General features: G+C 36.5%; 1 protein-coding gene across 28 annotated transcripts in view; it reads left to right on the top strand.

Annotated features, from left to right (window-relative positions):
• LOC121737989 (ryanodine receptor) overlaps positions 1–22,532 on the top strand; it is a 156,146-nt gene that overhangs the window by 9,188 nt on the left and 124,426 nt on the right. For 16 of the 28 annotated variants that reach the window (XM_042129749.1, XM_042129759.1, XM_042129762.1 and 13 more), the window contains exons 2-9: positions 14,204–14,317; positions 17,733–17,882; positions 18,804–18,857; positions 19,415–19,429; positions 20,462–20,539; positions 20,830–20,948; positions 21,522–21,591; positions 22,246–22,445. In XM_042129749.1, coding sequence (XP_041985683.1) covers positions 14,261–14,317; positions 17,733–17,882; positions 18,804–18,857; positions 19,415–19,429; positions 20,462–20,539; positions 20,830–20,948; positions 21,522–21,591; positions 22,246–22,445 — 743 coding nt within the window. In that variant the 5' untranslated portion in view covers positions 14,204–14,260. The remainder of the gene's footprint in view (positions 1–14,203; positions 14,318–17,732; positions 17,883–18,803; positions 18,858–19,414; positions 19,430–20,461; positions 20,540–20,829; positions 20,949–21,521; positions 21,592–22,245; positions 22,446–22,532) is intronic. The other 12 variants (XM_042129772.1, XM_042129761.1, XM_042129776.1 and 9 more) reach the window with 1 other exon arrangement.

Here is a 22,532-nt window from a genome sequence, read left to right as displayed (position 1 = left end):
TACCGCTTTTTTTACCTCTTGGTGAAAGACAGAAAACACTGTCGCATTTATAATATTAGTGTGGAACGCCTCCGTGGTCCAGTGGTTAAGAGGATACCACAGCGGCTAGAGAAATGAAAAAAAAGTACGTGTAATATCTATAGCTGTCTCCCTTACCTCAAGCCTATACCGCAGAACGCGATAGAGACAACTGCAGAAAATCCAGAAAATCAACGATTCGTTGTCCCCTGATTCCTTCTCCAAAACTTAACCGATTTAAGTACTTTTTTCATTAAAGATTAAAAAAAGGCTTGAGCTGTGTTCCTATGTTTTGCTTTTTTTGTATAATCTATCCAAATCTGTTTTCTGGACGTTTGAACACAGTGGAAAATTTGGCCATTTTTTTGGGTTTTTGAACGTTCATATCTTATTTAATAATTAAATTATGAAAAAAAAGAAAACATAGGGACATTGTATTAGTGGCCGTAGATATTCAGGAAAAAAATTATAACTCTACTAGCATTATCCAGGGAGGAAACAGGGGACAACGTTTGTATGGAAAAAATGGCGGTGTGGAATCCTCTTAAGAGCGTGGCTCTTGAGTCGGAGGTCGTGGGTTCGATTCCCGCGTTAGAAACATGTTATTTCCAAGTTTCTTTAGGACAATGCGGGCTGATCACCTGATTGTCTGACAAGTAAGATGATCTATGCATCGGATGGGCATGTAAAAAGTCGGTCCGCCTAATCTCTCGCCAGTCGTGTCGGTCTTCCGTCCCACTGGGTTATGAGAGTAAAGAAAAGAAAAAAGAAAAAAAAAGGAGAGTGCTCTTGTGTACTGCACATACACTTGTGCACTATAAAATTACTCCTGCGTACCTGGCCTGGTTTCAATGAAACCGGCCACCGTCACCGAAACCGGTGTGGGGGGGGGGGGGGGTATAGGGGGTATGTGGTATATAATATATTAGTGTCGATATAGATTGATAGTTCCTCATATAACGAAGAAATTCAGGAGCAAAACTAAACTTGACTTTTCCTTTACCGTACTTTAATAACTATTAACCACGTTTTGCATATTGAACGAAATTTGTAGCGCAGTATAGGTAACTTATAACTCTGTAGTCGTGTTATTATTGTAGACTCAAGAAATTATTAGATATGGCATAGTAAACTTGGTTACTTAAGAAATGCAAACTTTGAAAGTCTATACTAGTCTCTATTATCTTTACTAATATCATGTTATAAAGCTGAAGAGCATTAATTATTATGAGGTTCTTTGTTTAAAAGTGCTTATGTCAGGAACTAGGTTCGAATTGAAACATTCGTTTTGTGTTGGATAGTCCATTTATCGAGGAAGGTTTCAGGGTATATACCATCACGCTGCGACTAATAGGAGCGAAGAATCAGTGGAAAATGTGCAAAAATGATATGAGCTGTTCGTCTTTGTTAGTGTAGTGGTTCCCAATCTTTTTCAGCCTGCGGCGCAGTTACACGTCGTAATATTTTGTCACGGCGCCCTACTGTATCTAGCTATTAGAAGAACATACATAAATATACACCTTTAATGATTAAAGCTAGGTCAATGGAATGATGGACGATCGACTCAAGGCGCCCTTCGATTGCCTGTCCATGACGCAGACGCGCCGCGGCGCTCACTTTGGGAAGCCCTGAGTTAGTTTTTTCGATAGTACAATGAATTGACATAATCCGACCAAATGACGTGGATCCGCTAGCTGCCTACAGCCTATGAGTCAATTTCTACGATGTTATAATATTGTAGCATTATGATTTCTTAAGTTTACGCGAGTATTTGCGCAGTACACAAGAGCACTCTCTATTCCTTTACTCTCATAACCCAGTGGGACGGACGACCGGCGAGAGATCAGGCGCAGGACCGACTTTTTACATGCCCATCCGACGCATGGATTATCTTACTTGTCAGACAATCAGGTGATCAGCCTGCATTGTCCTAACCAAACTTGGAAATAACATGTTTCCAACGCGGGAATCGAACGCACGACCTCCGAGTCAAGAGCCGCGCTCTATACCACTAGACCACGGAGGCGTCATTCATTGTAACATTATTTTAACATGCCATGCTACGAATAATAAAAACTAAGGAAAAGTAACTGCGTCAAAAAAGTGTACCTTAGGTACACATTTCAATACATTTGCAATATTTAGGTGACCTTGAGCGGTACTAGGCTGACGTTACCTGACCGATCAAAAGGAACCAAATTTAAAACGGTAATAGTATGGGAGTTACGATTCTTTAGTTTGTATTATTCGTAGATGCCATGTCTGTTAACTCAAAGGCATATGTCACGTGTAAATTATTCCAGTAATAGTGCACAGCTCCATAACAACTCAGAATATATTACCGACGAAAGGGGTAGAACTTTATTATACATTTGAGCTGGATTTGTTACCTAAAATCTAATATTATGTAAAACTAGATGAAGCCCGCAAGTCCGTTGCATCAAAATTCGTGTATTCGGGAACCGTACAGCTTTGGTGGATACAAAGTATCCTATGTCCTTTTTCGGGACTTAAAGCATCTATTCTACATACCAAATTTCAGCAAAATCCATTCTGCCGTTTGGGAGTGAAGAGGTAACAGACAGACACACGTCTTTCACATTTATAATACTACTAGGATCATTTCCTTTTAGCGAATTTTGAATTTGTAGTTCCGATAAGGCCCCTTTAACTCGTGGAGTCTTGCTACGTCCCTGGTTTTATGGCGCTTTGGGGGACGACTCCGAGTCAGCATAATAAATATGCTGTAAAAGCTACAATTTAGAGCTGTTTTATGTTTATGTTGCATACAGCATATGACGTCCTTAAACTTACTTAACAATATTATAAATGCGAAAGTGTGTCTGTCTGTCTGTTACCTATTCAAGCCCAAACCGCTGAACCGATTCTGCTGAAATTTGGCATGAATCTCCATGCCAAATTTCAGCAAAATCGGTTCAGCGGTTTGGGCTTGAAGAGGTACATTTTCCCGGGACAAAAAGTATCCTATGTCCTTTCCCGGGACTCAAAGTATCTACTTTGAGTCCCGACTCCCAGGGAAGGACATAGAATACTTTTTGTCCCGGGAAAATGTACGTTTTCCGCGCGATAAACGAGCGTCATCTAGTGGCTTAATACAGCGGTTCTCAAACTTTTTTGGTGGTGAAACCTTTTTATTATTTATAGAACCCCTCAAACAAAGAATATTTTGTCCTTTGAAAGAACTGAATTGTGTTCATGCCGGTGGCTGGTAACATTTCTACAATCAATGTATGTTTCGTTCGCGGAGCCCTACAAGCCTTTGCGAAGCCCCAGACCTGCGCGGAGCACAATTTGATAATAACTCTACATACACTCACTATAATTACTTTACTCCGTCCAGTGGTTTAGAGCGTGTCTCTTGAGTCGGAGTTCGTGGGTTCGATTCCAGCCGGCCACCGTCACCGAAACCGGTGTGGGAGGTATTATTAATAGCTCCCGACACCGGTTTCGGTGACGGTGGCCGGTTTCATTGAAACCAGGCCAGCTACGCAGGAGTAATTTTATAGTGCCCTAGTGTGTGCGCAATACACAAGAGCACTCTCTATTCCTTTACTCTCATAACCCAGTGGAACAGAAGACCGACACGACTGGCGAGAGATCAGGCGCAGGACCGACTTTTTACATGCCCATCCGACGTATGGATCATCTTACTTGTCAGACAATCAGGTGATCAGCCTGCATTGTCCTAACCAAACTTGGAAATAACATGTTTCCGACGCGGGAATCGAACCCACGACCTCCGAGTCAAGAGCCGCGCTCTATACCACTAGACCACGGAGGCGTTATTATAAGTTATATAACTCTACTATATTACAACAAATATTTTAAAGCTCGTGCATTCAGATTTCTGTTTCATGTTTAATTATAATTAAATCGTAATAAAATATTATGGCAGTAAACTTAAGTAAATCATTGGCCTTGAAGCGAGCGCGGTTTTTCAATTGGCCTTGAAAGGCCAAAGCTTTACCGTCACGACTTTAGTAGGAACACATTGTGGGGGGACGTAGCGGAGTGGACAGCATTTTTAACCCACGACAAAAAAGGGGTGTTATAAGTTTCACATATTGTCTGTCTCCCTAGTGCCTGTCCGTTGCATCGTAGAATCCAAACGGACAGTAGACCGATTTTGATCTACTTTTTAGGGTTCCGTACCCAAAGGGTAAAAACGGGACCCTATTACTGAGACTTCGATGTCTGTCCGTCTGTCTGTCCGTCTGTCTGTCCGTCTATCTGTCCGTCTGTCTGTCCGTCGGTCTGTCTGTCTCCAGGCTGTATCTCAAGAACCGCTATAGCTATACTTCTGAAATTTACACAGATTATTTATTTCTGGTGCCGCTATAACAACAAATACTAAAAACTAGTGTCCGACCGAAACTGATTTTTCAGCCGAAACCGAAACCGAAACCGAACTTTCGGCCTTACTCTTAGTTTCGGCCGAAACCGAAACCGAAACTTGGTAAAACATTCAAAATTACGATTATTTACTGAAATGTATTAATTTTTAACATCAATTACTATTTCTTAAACTAAAGAAAAAGTACCACATTGAATTTTTTACTTTTTGCGACATTTCTTACCATAAATATTATTATTCTTAGACTCGAATAACTTTTTGTACTATATTCCGGTTTTTTTATACGATTTCAAGTAGATGTGTTTCGTCTCATTCACAGCAAATCCAATTTTTATCTTCTGAACGCCCAATATTCGAGTTTTAACTTCATAAAACACATGTCCTGTCGGTGTAGTGTATGACAGATCGAAAAACATAGGCGAAAAAATTGTTAAGTTGACAGTTTTCACAGATATGCGTTTGGTTAGCTTATTTATCGTTTCTTGCTATTTGTTACTAAAACAACGTGACAAGGCTCAAAAATGATAAAAATGTATAAAAATCATCAATCAAACGTATAACGTAAACTTAGATTCATTAATCGCGATTAAATGAAGAATGTAAAATCTATTTGAAACAAAACGAGATTCACGTCGCCATAATATAAACGCGTTCATTGTTTAATGAGAACTTAGTTTAATAAAACGTTTAAGTGTGATTGGTGAAATTCCCCTTAATGTATTATAACGAAGGATTACCCTAAGAAACAAGAGCAGAAGTTATTTGAAGTCATTTTATTTAGGTGCGATTCACCTAAGAAATAGAACGCGCTTAGTGTACACTAAATTGGTTCTACACGTATAAACGCGTTTATAGCACCAAATTGCATTTCACTAACATAAAGTTCACAACAAACCTGAGTTTTATCTTCAGAACGTCCAATGTTGCACGGTTAAACTTCATTAAAGCCGTTAAAGTCCTGCCAGTGTAGTGTCATGGCGAATAGAAAATCATAGACGAAAAGAATTATGCGTTTGGGTAGTTCCTTGCTTTTTTATTGATCCCCGTAGGAACGCGTTTAATGAGAACTAAGTTTTATAAAACGAAGTTGTGCGATTGGTGAAATCCTCCCTTAGACTGAAAACGAAATCAATAATTACAGTATATTATTTTTATGGGGGACATGGACACGACCGCGGTCGAAGTTCAAAACGAAATGGCTAAGCAAACTTGCAGTTGACGTCACATTTTTTTCTCCAGAAGGCGTTTTGCCACTAAACCTGAAAAATATACTGAGGGTCGCAAGAGCGAAGCTTACGGGGAAGTGTGCTAGATAAGATTCTAGCAGGGTAGGAACGGTCGAAGTCCTAAGAGATTGCGTGTCCAAAAAAAAGAATGAAGCGAGATGATTTACTAGATAAATCTCATAAGATATATCCTAAGATATTATCTTATAATCTCACAATCAAACAAAATTCTTAAGTAAATAATAAAGTTCACATACAATATAATCAATTAATCATAGCATTTACTAAATCGTTTGTTTGGGAAACATTGTTAAAATAGCACGTAATTTGCCAACAGTTATGTATATTAAATAAGCCTGTTTTTATCGTAGAAATAAAATTCAATAATATAATTTCGATAAAAATAAGTTAAGACAATTTAATGAAAATAAAACGAAGTGCTAATTTTTGATTTAGGACTAATCTGATATACATAATCTCAAAACATGATTAAATAGATGGTGGCGAACTGAGCCAGGGCCTTGCTGGCAAGCAAGCTCTAGTTAACTGCGAAGTTTACCGAACGATGCAAACCGAAACCGAAACCGAAAGTTCGGTCGGTCACTACTAAAAACAAAATAAAGTTCATATTTAAGGGGGGCTCCCATACAAGAAACGAGATTTTTTTTGCCTTTTCGGCTCGTAATCCAGAATGGCAATATGTAGATTGTAGACACTTCAAATTTTCACAAAATCTTCAATTATATATAATTGAAGATTTTGTGAAAATTTCAAGCAGTACACATATATGTGTACTTTAATATTCATAATAAAAATTAAAATAAATAAAGGGGGCTCCCATACAAAAAACAAAAATTTTCCATACTTATATCGGTACGGAACCCTTCGTGCGCGAGTTTGACTCGCAGTTGGCCGATTTTTTGTTGGAAAGCTGTTATGATCGAGAGTGTTCTTTATCATGTTTTAGCTCAGTCGCAGAATAGATAATAGTACAAGTAGCTCAGTGCAGGAAAATGTGGGTTCCAGTGATTTGATGCACGTGACGTGCACGGTGGGTCATAAATTCATAAGCATGAAACTTATAATTATGAAAAATGGGGACAGCTTCACTGCGTCACAGTGTCCGAAGCACCAGTAGTTTCAGTAGGATTTGTTTATTTAAATCCGGATTTCGGGACCAACATTTCGGGAAAATTCCGAAACCAGGGGCCGTAGCCAAAGTCCCTTTCGTTAAAAACGATGACGAAATTCGTTATCAAAATGTATGGGATTCGACATTAGTTTTCGCAAGCGAATTGTCATTTAGCGATGACTTATGTCAAACCGCATACATTTTGATAACGAATTTCGTCTTCGTTTTTAACTAAAGATACTTTGTCTAAGGGGGCTGGACAAATCCTCTATTCCAGTGTCCTCGCGTGAAATTGTTCTCAATTCTAGCACAGAGAATCAAGCCACTTTTAAGTTTAAATTCTTAATTCCTGGGTTCGTTCTCAAAGTCTGAAGGGTGCATTATGTATTAGCTTGGCAATAGCTCCACTTCCTAACCCTAGAGGGTTAAAATGTACAGATAGCAGAAAACAAGGGCTTTTTTCGACCAAAAAGTGACTTCGGTTGAATGTGTGATAAATGCTGTAGCCCAGCTGTTCTCAAACTTATTTGGTGACGTAACCCCTTAAGAAGACCCCTTTTTGGCTTTTGTGCCCCAGGGCTCCGCAGATCACAATTTGAGAATGGCTGTAATTTCTTTTTGAAAGTCGGTTAAAATAAGGCTTCATTTCATGGTGAGGCACGTGTGTTGTGTTTGTGATTGGAATTTTGAACGAAGTTCCTTATCGCGCGTCCGGCGTAAAGAAGGCTAGACTGAAAGCTATTTGACCTCGACACGTTTTTATTAGTAGGGGCAGAGGGCGTTGATAGTATTCTTGTGCGTCAACTAGATGGCGTTTTTGAGAATAAACAGTGATGCGTTGTTAGTATTCCTGGGCGCCAATAGACGGCGTATTTTTAATAATTTTTTTGAGTGTATATATGCAAGTTTTATGAACATATTATAAATAACTTCGTTCCATTCGGGTGTCCCTTAACACCTCTCAAGTTTTATTTTAGCAGTTTCTATTTGTATTTGTATTCATCACTCAAGTGTCATACTTTTCTGACAGAACCTAGCCTGCACAGCGTTGCTATTTGCTATTGGTTGGTTATGCTACCACGTTCAAAAGTTTTCATAATAGCATTTGAATATTTTCATAACTTTTTTGCGGGCTGTATCTGCAATGAAATTAATATTTCAACACTTACTTGTCCACACTTGGATTTGCTGTGTAATTTAAATTTAGAGAGTCCATTTCTTTTCACAGATAGTTATTTCACCCAAAATGAATGTAATTTGAAAAATTTTGTTATCGAAACTAGCGAATATGTTTTGACTAAAAGCTAGTTCAGAATGTGTTTTGACTAAATCTTTTAGTCAAAACACATTCTGAACTAGTAGTATTTGTAGTCACATAACACAGGGTGCAATTAAACCTTCCTGCCAAATTTTTTCCAAGGTTTAGGAATTATTAGGAGAGTTCATTAAACCAAATATAAATTGGGTGTTATTTTTTTTATTACATATTTTATCCCATTTAAAATCGTTGCAGAATGGTCAATCGCGGCGCGGGGGAATGAGCGGGGGTGACGCGCGGGCGACGCGTCGTGTCCATTAATTGTAGTGTTTTTTAGGATAACTTTCGGAAGCTATTTCTCAACATTTTAGTACTGAGTGACTATAAAAGAAAAAATACGTGAATTTTTATTTTTAACAAGGATCAATATATCAACTTTGGCATGAAGGTTTAATTGCACCCTGTATACTTTGACCTTTCGACCTAATAAAATTTAACAATCCGAATTCAATTTGAGTTATGTTAATGAAACTATTATGTCTTTTGTCACAGTGCCAGCCAATCAATTTATATTGTTTTATAACCCCTATAGTTGAGTGATTAAACTTGATGACAGTTGAAACTCAAGGTTCTAATTTCTACAAAAAATACGTTTATAACACTAATTATAGTTTATCTTTCTGGAACCGTACATTTTTCGGTAATTTAAAAACTATCCTAAGCAATTTGGCATGAAGATATTATAATTATAAATTATAATATCTCCAAGCCAAATTCTGTCAAAATTGTTACAGTAGCTTAAGGCGACGCCTTGATAATTTGGCTGTAGCGATATCGATTTTTCTCAACAATGATTAACGCTAAGAAATTAAAGTTCATTGTCAGTATTCATCATGTCTTTGTTTTTGAATTACCCATAGGCCATAGCATAACACGATTGGTCAACTTTTATAACACAAAATGAATCAATCAAAAAGACCTCTGTAAAAAAAGGGATTCTAATTTTGCCAACAGAGGAGAGTGATTTATGCTTCCATTTGTACATAGATTGGTTCAAGCATACACTTTAATTTGCCCATAGCTTATACTATGAAATATACTTATTCATGGTTTTTAAATTACGCGACAAAAACCATTTTGTCGCTTACGCCCTTTCCATTTCTTGCTGTTCCATTTCAGGCTCGGCCTCTCATAGAAAACAAGCAATCTATAACATATATCCAACACGGTTTTTTACCTTAACGCAGCGTCACCTTAACCGTAAAAAAGTAACATATAGACACACTTTCGCATTTGCTATAGGTAAATAGTATGGATTCCTAGTTCTTACTGATTTTTTTTGTATCGCGCTGGCACCGCACATTTTACCGCAAAAACTGTCTTATGTCTTCTCCTTGTACTCAAAGCTAAATCGTAAAGTGGTAATAAACACACATACACCTTTTCGCCTTTGTATGGATTTATTTATTTAGACGCCTCCGTGGTCTAGTGGTAAGGACTAAGGAGCGCGGCTCTTGACTCGGAGGTCGTGGGTGCGATTCCCGCGTTGGAAACATGTTATTTCCAAGTTTGGTTAGGGCAATGCAGGCTGATCACCTGATTGTCTGACAAGTAAGATCCATGCGTCGGATGGGCATGTAAAAGTCGGTCCGGCGCCTGATCTCTCGCCAGTCGTATCGGTCTTCCGTCCCACTGGGGCCACTGGGTTATGAGAGTAAAGGAATAGAGAGTGCTCTTTTGTATGCGCACACACTTGGGCAATATGAAATTACTCCTGCGTAGCTGGCCTGGTTTTAATGAAACCAGCCACCGTCACCGAAACCGGTGTTTTTAAAATTATTATTATGGATTTATTTATTGTATTTGTATTATTAAGGATAGTTCGCACGAGTGCCCATATGATCTAGATTTTTTGACCTACCTTCGTTATTAGGTGTGGCTCGACCACATAATAATTCATTACTATGGTTTCATTCATTAATTTTCATAACCTACTTTTGAGGTTTGATAAAAACATGAAATGCTTGATGTTAATATTCAGTTTCTGGTTGAAATATGAATGTAATTTAAATTACATTCATATTTCAACCAGAATTAATGTAATTTAAATTACATTAATGTCATCAAATATATTAATACAGGGTGTAAACAACAAAATAATAATACTATGGGGCAGCGGTTCTCAAAAGTTTTTGGTGGCGGCTTTTGAAATGTGTCATTTTTGCGGAACCCCAAAAGTTGTTACCTTATTGTAAAAGGAGGCCTCCATAAATGACGTTAAACGATTTTCTCTTTCAGACAGAGGAATGCTAAAACTCCTGAATTAAACGAATTCCACCACATTTATATTTTACCTGTAGAGTTTGTATGAGAGCGGCTCTTATTACGGTGGCATAAGGGTAATGTCAAAGGTAATTTAATTGTGAACGCGGTATTCACTTGCGACCCAATTTTCGCAGTTGGGTCAATGACTCTGGAGAATTTCATATTGTGTGGGGAAAATACTGAAGCTTTGGTGTTAGCATACAAAAAATCGGCCAAGTGCGAGTCGGACTCGCGCACAAAGGGCTCCATGCCGTTATAGAGCAAAAATAGGCCAACAATTGTGTTTTTGTTTGGGAACCTCCCTTAATTTTCTATTTTATTTAAATGTTATTATCTATATATTAATACGTGAGCCAAAAACTTTGTATCCCTTTTGACGAAAAATGGGGAAACGTAGGTGAATGAAATTTTGCACAGTTATAGTTTATATGGTGAAGGAGTGCATCGAGCTAATATTATTTAAAATTATGCTTTTATCATACATTTTTTTCACAAATAAAACATTACACACACTACAACACTCACACCTAGGAAAATGACAGATTTTTGAGTGACAAGCCTATACATACGAGTTATACTCTTTTATTTATGATTGAAGTCTGTTGACAACAAGTTGACAAATTGAAAATGGATTATAGTAATTTTATTGCACACAAATTCGTTTATCGCGCGGGAACCGTACATTTTCCGGGATAAAAAGTATCCTATGTCCTTTCCCGGGACTCAAAGTAGCCCTATATCAAATTTCAACAATAGCGGTTTAGCGGTTTGGGCGTGGTGAGATGACAGACAGATAGACGGACAGTCGAACACACAGACAGACAGGCACACCTTCGCATTTATAATATTAGTATAGAACTATAGACAATATATTTTCCGGGATAAAATTATCATATCACCTATGTCCTTCCCAGGGACTCAAAGTGTCCTCAATCTCCATACCAAATTTCAACAAAAAATTCCGCTTATAGATTTTCTCTGCTTAGTATTAAATGTACAAGACCTAAGTCTAGTCTTTTGTTAACACTAAATCTAGATAGGCGATCTAATCTGAACTTGAACTGTGGCCAGCGTGTCACATTCTGTGTGACCTAAATCGAGGTATTGATTCAGGTCACTGACAAGTCTTGGCTAGACCTAAGATGACCAATAAGATTTCTGCAGGCTACAGCAAAAATTTGGTTCACTAAAGACGAAGCTATCGTTGAAAATACAAAGAAATACGTGTGGCACTCGGGGAGTGCCGCGGTAAAGCATAGCATAGTATTTTCTATCAACTTTTGCAATTATAATTCGCATACATCTAGTCGCACGAACACAAACACCCTGCCGAAGAGTTTTTTTTTTAATAAAATAAGGGGGCAAACGAACAAACGGGTCACCTGGAAAAGCAATTACCGTCACCCATGGAAACTCGCAGCATCAGAAGAGCTGCAGGTGCGTTGCCGGCCTTTTAAGAGGAAATACGCTCTCGTTTTGAAGGTTTGCAGGTCGTATTGGTCCGGAAATACTGCTGGTGACAGTTCGTTGCAGAGTTTTACAGTGCGCGGCAGAAAGTTACGCGAAAAACGCACGGTGAAAGACTGCCACTCATCAAGGTGATGATAGATATTAACAATATTATATATCTATTATCCTCATCAGTCATTTCTACAGGCTGCAGTAAAAATGAGAAAGAGTGACAGAAACACTGACAGAGTTTTAAGGACTCTGACAGACTTCCTTATAACTACTAAAACATGCGGTTGTTTAGTATGTACAAAAGAAATACTATGGTTAGAACAAAATATTTTTCAAGAAATCCCTTGTCTTCTTAATCTAGAGATATGTGGTGTCGACATTGACGTACAATGCGTGGGGATGTCTCACCACATATTAAAATACATCATGGATGCCATTCAGTTGCCCATTAAAATCGAGACGAGTTTTTTCTACCAGAGCTCTTTAAGGCCCAGTAGTCCCTAAAATTAGCAGGTCGGTCGCTCGGTAATATCGACGTTAAGCACATGAAAATAACATTCATAATATCAGCGCGCCTTGTACAGTGGCTGTTACGCGCTCGCCGCGTGCCTTGATAATAGAAAATAGGAGTAAAAATCTTTTGTTTTTAGTATTACACAAATCAAATATATCAAATCGTTTACGTTAGGTTACGACACATATCTACATTTTTTGTTTTTTCTAGAAAGTGTGTAATTCAGCCATAAAATGATTTCATTGTGAAAAACAGCGTTATAACAGTCATCTTTGAGATTTTTTTTCTATCGAGCAGAATTTTTCAAATTGTGTACTGATATACCTTTCCGTATAGGAAATTTTCTCAATTTTAAAACGGTACTTATTTTATACTTAAATAATGACATTTCCTTTACTAAAAAGTAAAAACGTGTTTCAAAAAACCCATTTTACGTAGTTGCAACAACCACAGCGCCTTAAATTATTTTTTTACTAGATGACGCCCGCAACTCCGTTGCGCCAAAATTCGTTTATAGCGCAGGAACCGTACATTTTTCCGGGATAAAAAGTATCCTATGTCCTTTCTCGGGACTCAAAGTATCTCCATGCCAAATTTCAGAAAAATCGGTTCAGTGGTTCGCGCGTGAAGAGGTAACAGACCGACAGACAGACAGAGAGACAGAAAGACAGACACACTTTCGCATTTATAATATTAGTATGGATGATTTAGCATCATATACCGCATTTCTGTATGACTATATGAGGCAACTGATTATAATAATATGGTAAGCCCTTCTTTTAGAAGTTCTTTGTGCGAGATCCCTACTATTGGGACATCAATGGTTATTAACGTTGTTTTGTTATTCAGAACAAATAGCAGTGAATAAATAATGTTAACAAATTGGTTATATTTGTCAAGATACAAGAAGAGCTGTAGATAATATAAATTGGGTTTAGTGGGGTAGTTTTAGAACTTTTAGGCCATTGACCTTTCAAAGGTTGTAATTTGCGTATAACTTAGGCATCCATTATACACTCATGCAAGCGTCAGTCAATTCCATCAATCATGAATTATGTTTGACTGATGGTGACTGATGGACAGACGAATGTATCCAGATTTTCGTCAATCAGCTTCATGCAACCGTCAGTCACGCTCTTACAGGGTAGGTTACCCATCAGTCACAGTCATGACTGTGGTAAAACTGACAGCAAAAGCTACCGTCTAATTGATGCCTTAAAGATCTCTACCAAACCAATGACGTGTCACCGTCCGATCGTGATTAGATCAACTTACCAATAACGTCTCTCTTATCACTGATCTACCAATGTAGCGCCTAATTAAATAGAAATACGTGGGAACAATACATTTTGACGCAAAAAAGTAGCCATGTAGCCTAAATCCTTCCCCGTCTACTGTATGTTACATAACTGTGCCAAATTACATTAAAATCGGACTGGTAGTGAGTGAGATCGGCGCATTCAAACCATAAAGTTAATATACCTAGCGGAATAGAGCAACAATCTCGAGCTGTCAAACGAAACCGAAATTGGTTTACATCTGTGTGTAAAATATGTGTACGTATACACTTAAACAAGCATGATTGAACATGAATTCTATGAGATTAAATTGTCAACGTGCGGCACGTGCCGACTGGACGTCAAAAAAAGAGTGCTGCTGTCATGTATCACACGTCTCTTTTTATCACGCAGTGTTACTGATAGTGACATCTCTCTTGCTCAGGCCTTTGTTTCTCTATTCCGCTAGGTATATTAACTTTATAATTCAAACAGATAAAATCTAACAGTCCTTTAATAATAATTAGTTGGATGTCCATTCTGGATTGTCATGTTAAGTTTTAGTTTAGCATGCAAATGAATTTACGTTCTTCTAATATTCACATGTTTGTCCACAGATATGCATTTGATGAGGCGTAGTTTAGTGATATAACGACACAGACGAACACACGAAAATGGCGGAGGCAGAAGGCGGAGCGAGTGAGCAGGACGATGTTTCCTTCCTCCGCACGGTGAGTATGATAAATTCAGGATACTAAATTCAGTAAGCTAAATTAGGATGCTAAATTCAGTATGCTTTATTAAGGATGCTAAATTCAGAACGCTGTATCAAATTCGGCAAGCTAAATTAGGATGCTAAATACAGCGTGCTAAATTCAGTATGCCTAATTCAGAATGCTTTATTAAGGATGCTAAATTCAGCACGCTTAATTCAGAACGCTGTATCAAATTCACTAAGCTAAATTCAGGATGCTAAATACAGCGTGTTAAACTAAGAATACTAAATTCAGGACCTTAGATTCAGCCTGCTGAATTCAGGATGATAATTTTAGCAATGGACAGTTATTTTTTTGGCAGAAAAACAAAATTTAAGGTCTAAAAAAATATAAGTACCGAAAATATTATTTTCACTTAAGAAAAGTGTATCTTGTTTTTAAAAGCAATATGTATACGATTTCTTCGAATGAAAATAGAATATGTCTAGCCAAATGTTGAAAATAATTGAAATTATTTTGGTCTGTTCGGGTTTTTGGCATCGAACGCCGAAATCCTTAATCTTATTATAGTACTGACTTCATAGATAGAAAATTCACAATCTCTAGGAAATATTATGAGGCAATTAGATTTCTTTCATTTAACTTGATGATAATAATCAGTTATACCTTAAAAAAGAACTTTTCTTGAAAAATATTATATTTTTTTCAGAAAAGAACTTTATTTAATCAGCTATGTGACAGGTTAATGGCTATTATATCTTTATTCATAGGTACTAGGAATTTACATAATATATTTGTGCCCAAAATGACTGCAACGACTACACCTAATAATATAATCTTTTTCAGACATAATTTTTTTTTTTTACAATAAGTTTGAATATCTCAACTGATATTTCAAGAAATAAATAATGCCATGTCTTCAATCACTAAACTATACTTGGCTATAATTTTCCTGACCTTTTTCTCATCTCAACACTTCTGATGCAATATTTATTGGCATAGTTTATTATTATTCATTGCGTGTAATTAATCATGAGTTCGGTCATTGTACAGACCTACAAGGTTTAGCATACTGAATTTAGCATGCTGAATTAAGCACGCTGAATTTAGCACCAGCTTCCAGCTTGAATGGCATTATTGTAATTTCGTAGGATTTTTTTGAACGCCTATCATGCTTGTCCAACTGTTAGGCAAAGCCCTTCCTCAAAAACACTCAAACACAAAATTACTCTATTGTTAGTTTTCATCTCGGCAACGTGCAAAATGATATTATTTGGAAATGAACGCGTTGGTGTAAAACATCTGTCTCTCAAATATCTAAGCGACATTAATTACAAGATAGCGGTGTTATATTTACAGAAGTACGTGAGATTATTAATTAAGGTAAAAGCACTAATGGCAGACGCTTTAAGGAAACATAAAACATTTGAATGTTATAAAATATATATTTATGAAAATAAAGGATTGCTAACTTCTTCCATGTCTTCAGTAACTCTTACAAAATAAAACTATTATAATTATTCTCTGACAAATCAATTAAAAAATATATTATTGGTCTTTTTGTAAACTTAGTCATAACAACTAATAGATGACATCACAGAAAACAAATATCACTAATAGTAGACACCAATATGAACTAATAGTTGACATAGAACATTACATTTTACATTTTTCCTATTATTAGGTATTTATTTGCCGTTTTTCTAAAGATTTTATTTACTTCATCATAGTAACTACATGCATATGGAATATTATCTACGTTGTCTCCAGATTCTATCCATTCTTCTTCCATGCTAAAACTATATTTCCTTTTATTTTTATTTTTCAGATATTTTTTCCAAGCAAATTTATTTTCAGTCTTTAGTCTCCATGCTTCTCTTGCCTCTTCTTCTTTCTTCTTTCTTTTCTCAGCTCTCCTTTCTTTTTACTGTTAAAAAACTAAAGCAATCGATTTTTAGATCAGTACAAGGTCTAATATGTCCATTTTTAGGTACCGTAGTTCTAATTTGTTAGTTTGTTAATAGAATTATATTTTCAGAGAATAGTGGTGATATTTAAGTAGAATAAACTACAAAATAACTTTAGTATGTATTGCAAAACTAAAAGATGAGATCCATGCCATCTATTAGGTTTTTTACATTTTCAAGAACTAATAGTAGACACCCTTTATATTGTTAGGGAAAATGGATAAAAAATCATAAATGAACATTAATTAGTCTATTCAACATGGCCATTAATCCAATGAAATCAATAGAAATTACAAAAAATCAAATAAATGTATTCAGAACTTACGTGCAAAATTTCGCCTTCCTTAACCTATTTGCTAAGAAATTGCCGAGCGCGTGTTGACGCGGTCACATTATAATTTACGAAAACTGATCCCATTTCAAAATTGGCGTCCCTAATATATTTTTTCACATCAACAGATAGCTTGAGAAGCTTATAAAATTTATAGTGTTGAGAAAAAATTAGAATAATTCTTATTTTTATGGTATTTTTGTCGTAAGTGTCATCTATTAGCTCCGAGTCTACCATTAGTGCTTTTACCTTATTAAGATAAGATTCCAATCTTGTCTTTTAACAATACTGGCGCCTTTAGCAGAAAATACTGACTGCCACAATATCCCCTTATCGGTTTCTGTGATAAATCAAAATGACAAATTCATAATCCTGTCCCAACTCTACGAAATAGAAATATTATATAATAAACGTATTTTTTTAGTCAAATTAATAAGTGAATTTTCATGATTTTTTTGTTTCAATATACCAGACCGACCATCTTCTCGAAACGGGTATGCTGAACCCCCCCCAGTTAAAATCCTGGTTACGCCCATGGCTATAGTCTTGATCGACTATAGTCAACATTTCTCTCTCTCTTGTTCTAAACTTCTCGCCCCGTCACCCGTGCGAGTTTCTTCTCTTCTCGCCGGGTTAGTTCCCGAACCGGTGGTAGACACCAGCAGTAACGAATAACGACGTTCATAATATGTTGTGACGTGGGAGAGCCATGCTTCGGCACGAATGGGCCGGCTCGACCGGAGAGATACCACGTCCTCACAGAAAACCGGCGTGAAACAGCGCTTCCGCTGTGTTTCGCCGAGTAAGTGAGTTTACCGGAGGCCCAATCCCCTACCCTTTTCCTTTCCCTACCCTCCCCTATTTCCTTCCGTACCCTCCCCTATTCCCTTCCCTACCCTCCCCTATTACCCCTTAGAAGGCCGGCAACGCACCTGCAGCTCTTCTGATGCTGCGAGTGTCCATGGGCGACGGAAGTTGCTTTCCATCAGGTGACCCGTTTGCTCGTTTGCCCCCTTATTTCATTAAAAAAAAAATGTAAAAAAAAGTTATTCTGAATAAAAAAGTTTGAGTTTATCTTATTTATTACCATTTTTATCTTTATTTTATTATTTTATCCCATTTATTCCCGCAGGAAGACATGGTCTGTCTGTCGTGCACCGCGACGGGCGAACGAGTGTGTCTAGCGGCCGAGGGCTTCGGCAACCGCCACTGCTTCCTAGAGAACATTGCCGATAAGAACATACCGCCTGATCTATCGCAGTGCGTCTTCGTTATCGAACAGGTAAGAAGCTTCGGCGCGCACGGGTTGGCCAGTAAACTAAGTATCATTATTGAACAGGTAACGGCAATAGGTCAGCCGAGTTAGTAATAGTACTGTAAAAAATCGGCCAAGTGCAAGTCGAACTCGCGCACGAAGAGTTCCACAATAGCCAGCAGAAAATTTCAGAAGTCTAGCTTGTGGCGGTACCCACAATTCGCCTAACATTCCTGCATCGCGCTATCGAAGTTTCGGAGTACGGCAAGATATATACAACGTCTGAAATGACGTCAGTGGGCTTCGGCCTGACCGAGCATGCTATCTCGCTCGGTCGGAAGATCTTCCTTTTCGGCCGCCACTAACAACGTTAAAAGCTAAAGCGGTTCTTGAGATACAGCCTGGAGACAGACAGACGGACAACGAAGTCTTGTAATAGGGTCAATATTAAGTTTATTTTATTTTTAGTATTTCATAATATACCGGCAACATATATGGCAGCTATAGCGGTTCTTGAGATACATCCTGGAGACAGGCAGACCGATGGACAGACATTAAAATCTTAGTAATAGGGTCCCGTTTTTCCCTTTTGGGTCCGGAACTCTAAAAACTAATAAAATATTTCAGCATATTCGCTTTTTTTGTCTATATTTGACGTTTCCTGTTTGTCATGTGTTGTGTTGCCTTTAAGCAATTAATTAACTTCTCTATTAATAAGGGGGTTAATGTTTAAAAACTTGAAACTCTTTTAGTTCTGACTTCTGATGCATATTTGTTTGAGTGATCATTCGGAACCCAACAAAAGTCGAAACTTTTCACATAATTTCGTCGCACATTGACAAAACTGTCTAAAAAGTACAGCTTTTAGTATGCGCATTTTTATAATAATATTAAAACTGTCTCTTCTCAAATAAGCGGTGATTCTTACCAGAGATTGCTTTTTTCCAGGCATTGTCAGTCAGAGCTCTGCAAGAATTGGTCACAGCCGCCGGTTCTGAGACCGTAAGTAAATGAAAAAAAAATTAAAAGTATGTAAATGTATTAACAATCCCCCTCTAAAGTGGTTAAAAATAATTTTCAATAAATATAAAACTTAATAAATTACATGTTTAAATACTTGGAGGTTTGGCTTTAAAATGTGATTTTTTTTTCATGTCCTATTCGTTTAAAAAAACTTTTTTTTTAGATCAATTACAAAATAAGCTAAACTTATATGTTTTAATGATAATATTGTTTAAAAAGTGTTTAGTTTTGTTACTAGAGGAACCTTTTTTTTACGATTACTAGTGGAACCTACGAATAAAACTAAGGAAAAGTAACTCCGTCAAAAAAAATATATTTGTAGAGTGGAACGCACGCTTTCAGATTTACTTAAACTAAATTTTCTATTATTTAAAATACTCACATTTTGAAGTCAACATCTTCTCCTCTCTTCCTATAAATATCCACATACAATATCTACACTCTACTGTGATAATATAAATGTTTAACATTGTTTTTACTGCATTTGTGAATAATATTATCCTATATAACACTTTATTTAATATTTAAATTTCCAGGGAAGCGAAAACGTTGTGAGTATTATGTACAGGCTATACGGTAAATACAGTCAAAACGCTAAATTAAACAAAAAAAAAATAGAAAAAAAAGATATTTAACGTGATGACTGTACTTGCATGAAAAAAAAACAATGGTTTTATCACAAAAAATCATCTACTTACAAAAAAAATTTGACAAACAAAAAAACAGACTTAGGTTTTTTAATTCTTTTTCATCTGTTTTAATCTTACTATTCCTTAAAAATATGCTCTTATTACTTTTCAATAATGTTTCTTCTGAACAATATTTTTTTATTAAGTTTTAATTTAAATATTATTTTTTTTCGAAGTCTAATTTTTCGAAATCTTTTTCTATTAAAACTATTGAGGAATTAGGATCTTAGTAAGTGTCATTCTATTTCTAAAACTAAAGTCTGTTTTCTTGTACAAATTCAGAAACATTCATGTAACAAATTGCACAATAAACATTGTACAAAATACTTGCAATTTTCATGTCATAAATTTTAACGGGAAAATATGATTGCAATATATTAAAAAAAAACATTTTGTTAATAAAAAAAATGACAAAATACGAAAATACTCAACCAAAAACTAATTATTACAAACCTATTGTAGGTTAATTGAATAAACTTCTGTACTTTATATTTTCTTCACTTTAATTTTCTTAATTTTTTTTTCTTCGAAAGTATTTCTTTTAGTCTATTTTCAGCTATTCAAAGCTAATTAAAAATCAATAAAAATGTGTAAAATAAATCGCAAAATCATGAATAATAAAATAACAATTTTATTTTATTGAAAATTATATTACGACGAATTTTTTTTTAGAAGGATTACGACCCTAAAAGTATATGCCATTACTTTCATGATATTTTAATGTGATTTTTTTCGAATTAGAGTGGCATGGTTTTTGCTAAAAATAACTCGACTAATAAATAAAAAATAATGATAAAAGTTAAAAAAAAAACCAAAAGCTACATCTTTTTATTGTGAAGTGCTTTAATTTTTTTTGTTGACTTATTTCTTTATAGATTATTCTTATTCTTCCAGGGTAAAGGTACAGGATCTGGACACAGAACCTTGTTGTATGGCAACGCTATACTTCTGCGACACTTGAACAGTGATATGGTAAGGAATTTTTTTATTACTGTTACTAATTGTACAATTGCTGTTGCTACTAATACTAGTTTTGGTAATTTTTGGGCATAGTAAAAATTAAAAACAAAATACACATGATATTTTAATGCATTTTTAGAATGTTAATGCATAATGTTTATCGCATGATGTCACAAAACGGAACTATAGGTTAGTTCCGTTTTGTCACCTTAAGTATGTTCCGTTTTGTCACCGGTGAGACTTTTTGTCTGATTTCGTAATCCAATTTTACCAATGCTTTTACATTATTATATTTTTTGCAGTACCTAGCCTGCCTCTCGACATCGTCTTCCCAAGATAAGTTGGCGTTTGACGTCGGTTTACAAGAGCATTCAAAAGGTGAAGCGTGCTGGTGGACTCTACATCCGGCCAGCAAGCAGAGGTAAAAGACCTTCGTTTTGGAGATTGGCTATAGTTAGTTGGGCAGAGAAAAGTAGACTATATTATAATTCCCTTAGAAGCCATAATATCCTATTTTAAGTAATAAATTTAGAAAAAAATTATTAAAAAACAAACACCAAAAGGCTTTAGTCCGGGTTCCGTAGAACAATTTTTTTATTACTATCAAGCTAATTTTTTGTGAGTAGCTTCATTTTGATAAGATGAATATTTGCAAAAAGTCTTGAAAGTGGTAGCTAACAGAGATAGAAAGGATTTCATACTTTGATTTGATGGTCCTAAAATATGGATTGTTCTATTTGTTGGACAATGTTACTCTTAAATTATGTAACTATTAACCTACCAATATACAAAAAATGAGCTGGTTAGGGTTCCGTTTTAGGGTTCTGTAATCAACAAAACTTGGTTGACTTGAATAAAATTGTTGTTCGTCTTATCAAAATGAAGCTACTCACAAAAAATTGATGGTAATAAAAAAAATGTTCTACGGAACCCGGACTTTTGATTTTGATTTTTTTAACCGGACACATTTTGATTTTTTTTCTTTAATTTTTAGATCTGAAGGTGAGAAGGTTCGAGTTGGTGACGACTTGATCTTGGTATCCGTAGCTACAGAAAGATACTTGGTAAGTACTCTTAATTAGTAATTAGGCAGTATTTCTCAAGCCGACCCATTCGTATCTTATAGATATGTTTTTTATATTTACCAATAAAAATCCGATTATTCACAAAGTGTCACAAGTAAAAAACCTGTCTTTTTGTGTTATGGCGCTTTGTGACCAACCATGACAATGTTATAATATTATAAGACTTAATGAAAGCTATACTAATATTGGATTGAAATCGGGGTACAGGTCAGTTTTAATAATAATAATATAATAGCTCCCTCACCGGTCGGTGACGGTGGCCGGTTTCATTGAAACCAGGCCAGCTACGCAGGAGTAATTTTATGGTGCCCAAGTGTGTGCGCAATACAAAAGAGCACTCTCTATTCCTTTACTCTCATAACCCAGTGGCCCCAGTGGGACGGAAGACCGACACGACCGGCGAGAGATCAAGCGCAGGATCGACTTTTACATGCCCATCCGACGCATGGATCATCTTACTTGTCAGACAATCTGGCTGATCACCTGGATCAGCCTGCATTGTCCTAACCAAACTCGGAAATAACATGTTTCCAACGCGGGAATCGAACCCACGACCTCCGAGTCAAGAGCCGCGCTCTATACCACTAGACCACGGAGGCGTTTATATATTTTAATATTTGGTGATATTTCCAGCACACGACGAAAGAGAACGAAGTATCCATAGTCAACGCTTCCTTCCACGTCACCCACTGGTCTGTTCAGCCATATGGTACTGGTATATCACGTATGAAGTACGTGGGATATGTCTTCGGTGGTGACGTTCTACGGTTCTTCCACGGGGGCGACGAGTGTCTCACCATACCGAGCACGTGGACCAAAGATGGTGGACAGAAGTAAGTAGTTTTTTTTAAAAGCAAAGGCCGTCGAGCAAAGAATGTGAATATGTCCGCGACCTTTGCTTACAGTGAGTTTTTTCAAAC

The sequence above is a fragment of the Aricia agestis genome, chromosome 22 (genome assembly GCF_905147365.1).
Source record: "Aricia agestis chromosome 22, ilAriAges1.1, whole genome shotgun sequence".
In the NCBI taxonomy this organism is placed as follows: domain Eukaryota; kingdom Metazoa; phylum Arthropoda; class Insecta; order Lepidoptera; family Lycaenidae; genus Aricia; species Aricia agestis.
Note: the sequence above shows the minus strand (reverse complement) of the source record. Positions and strands in the feature narration are given on the sequence as shown.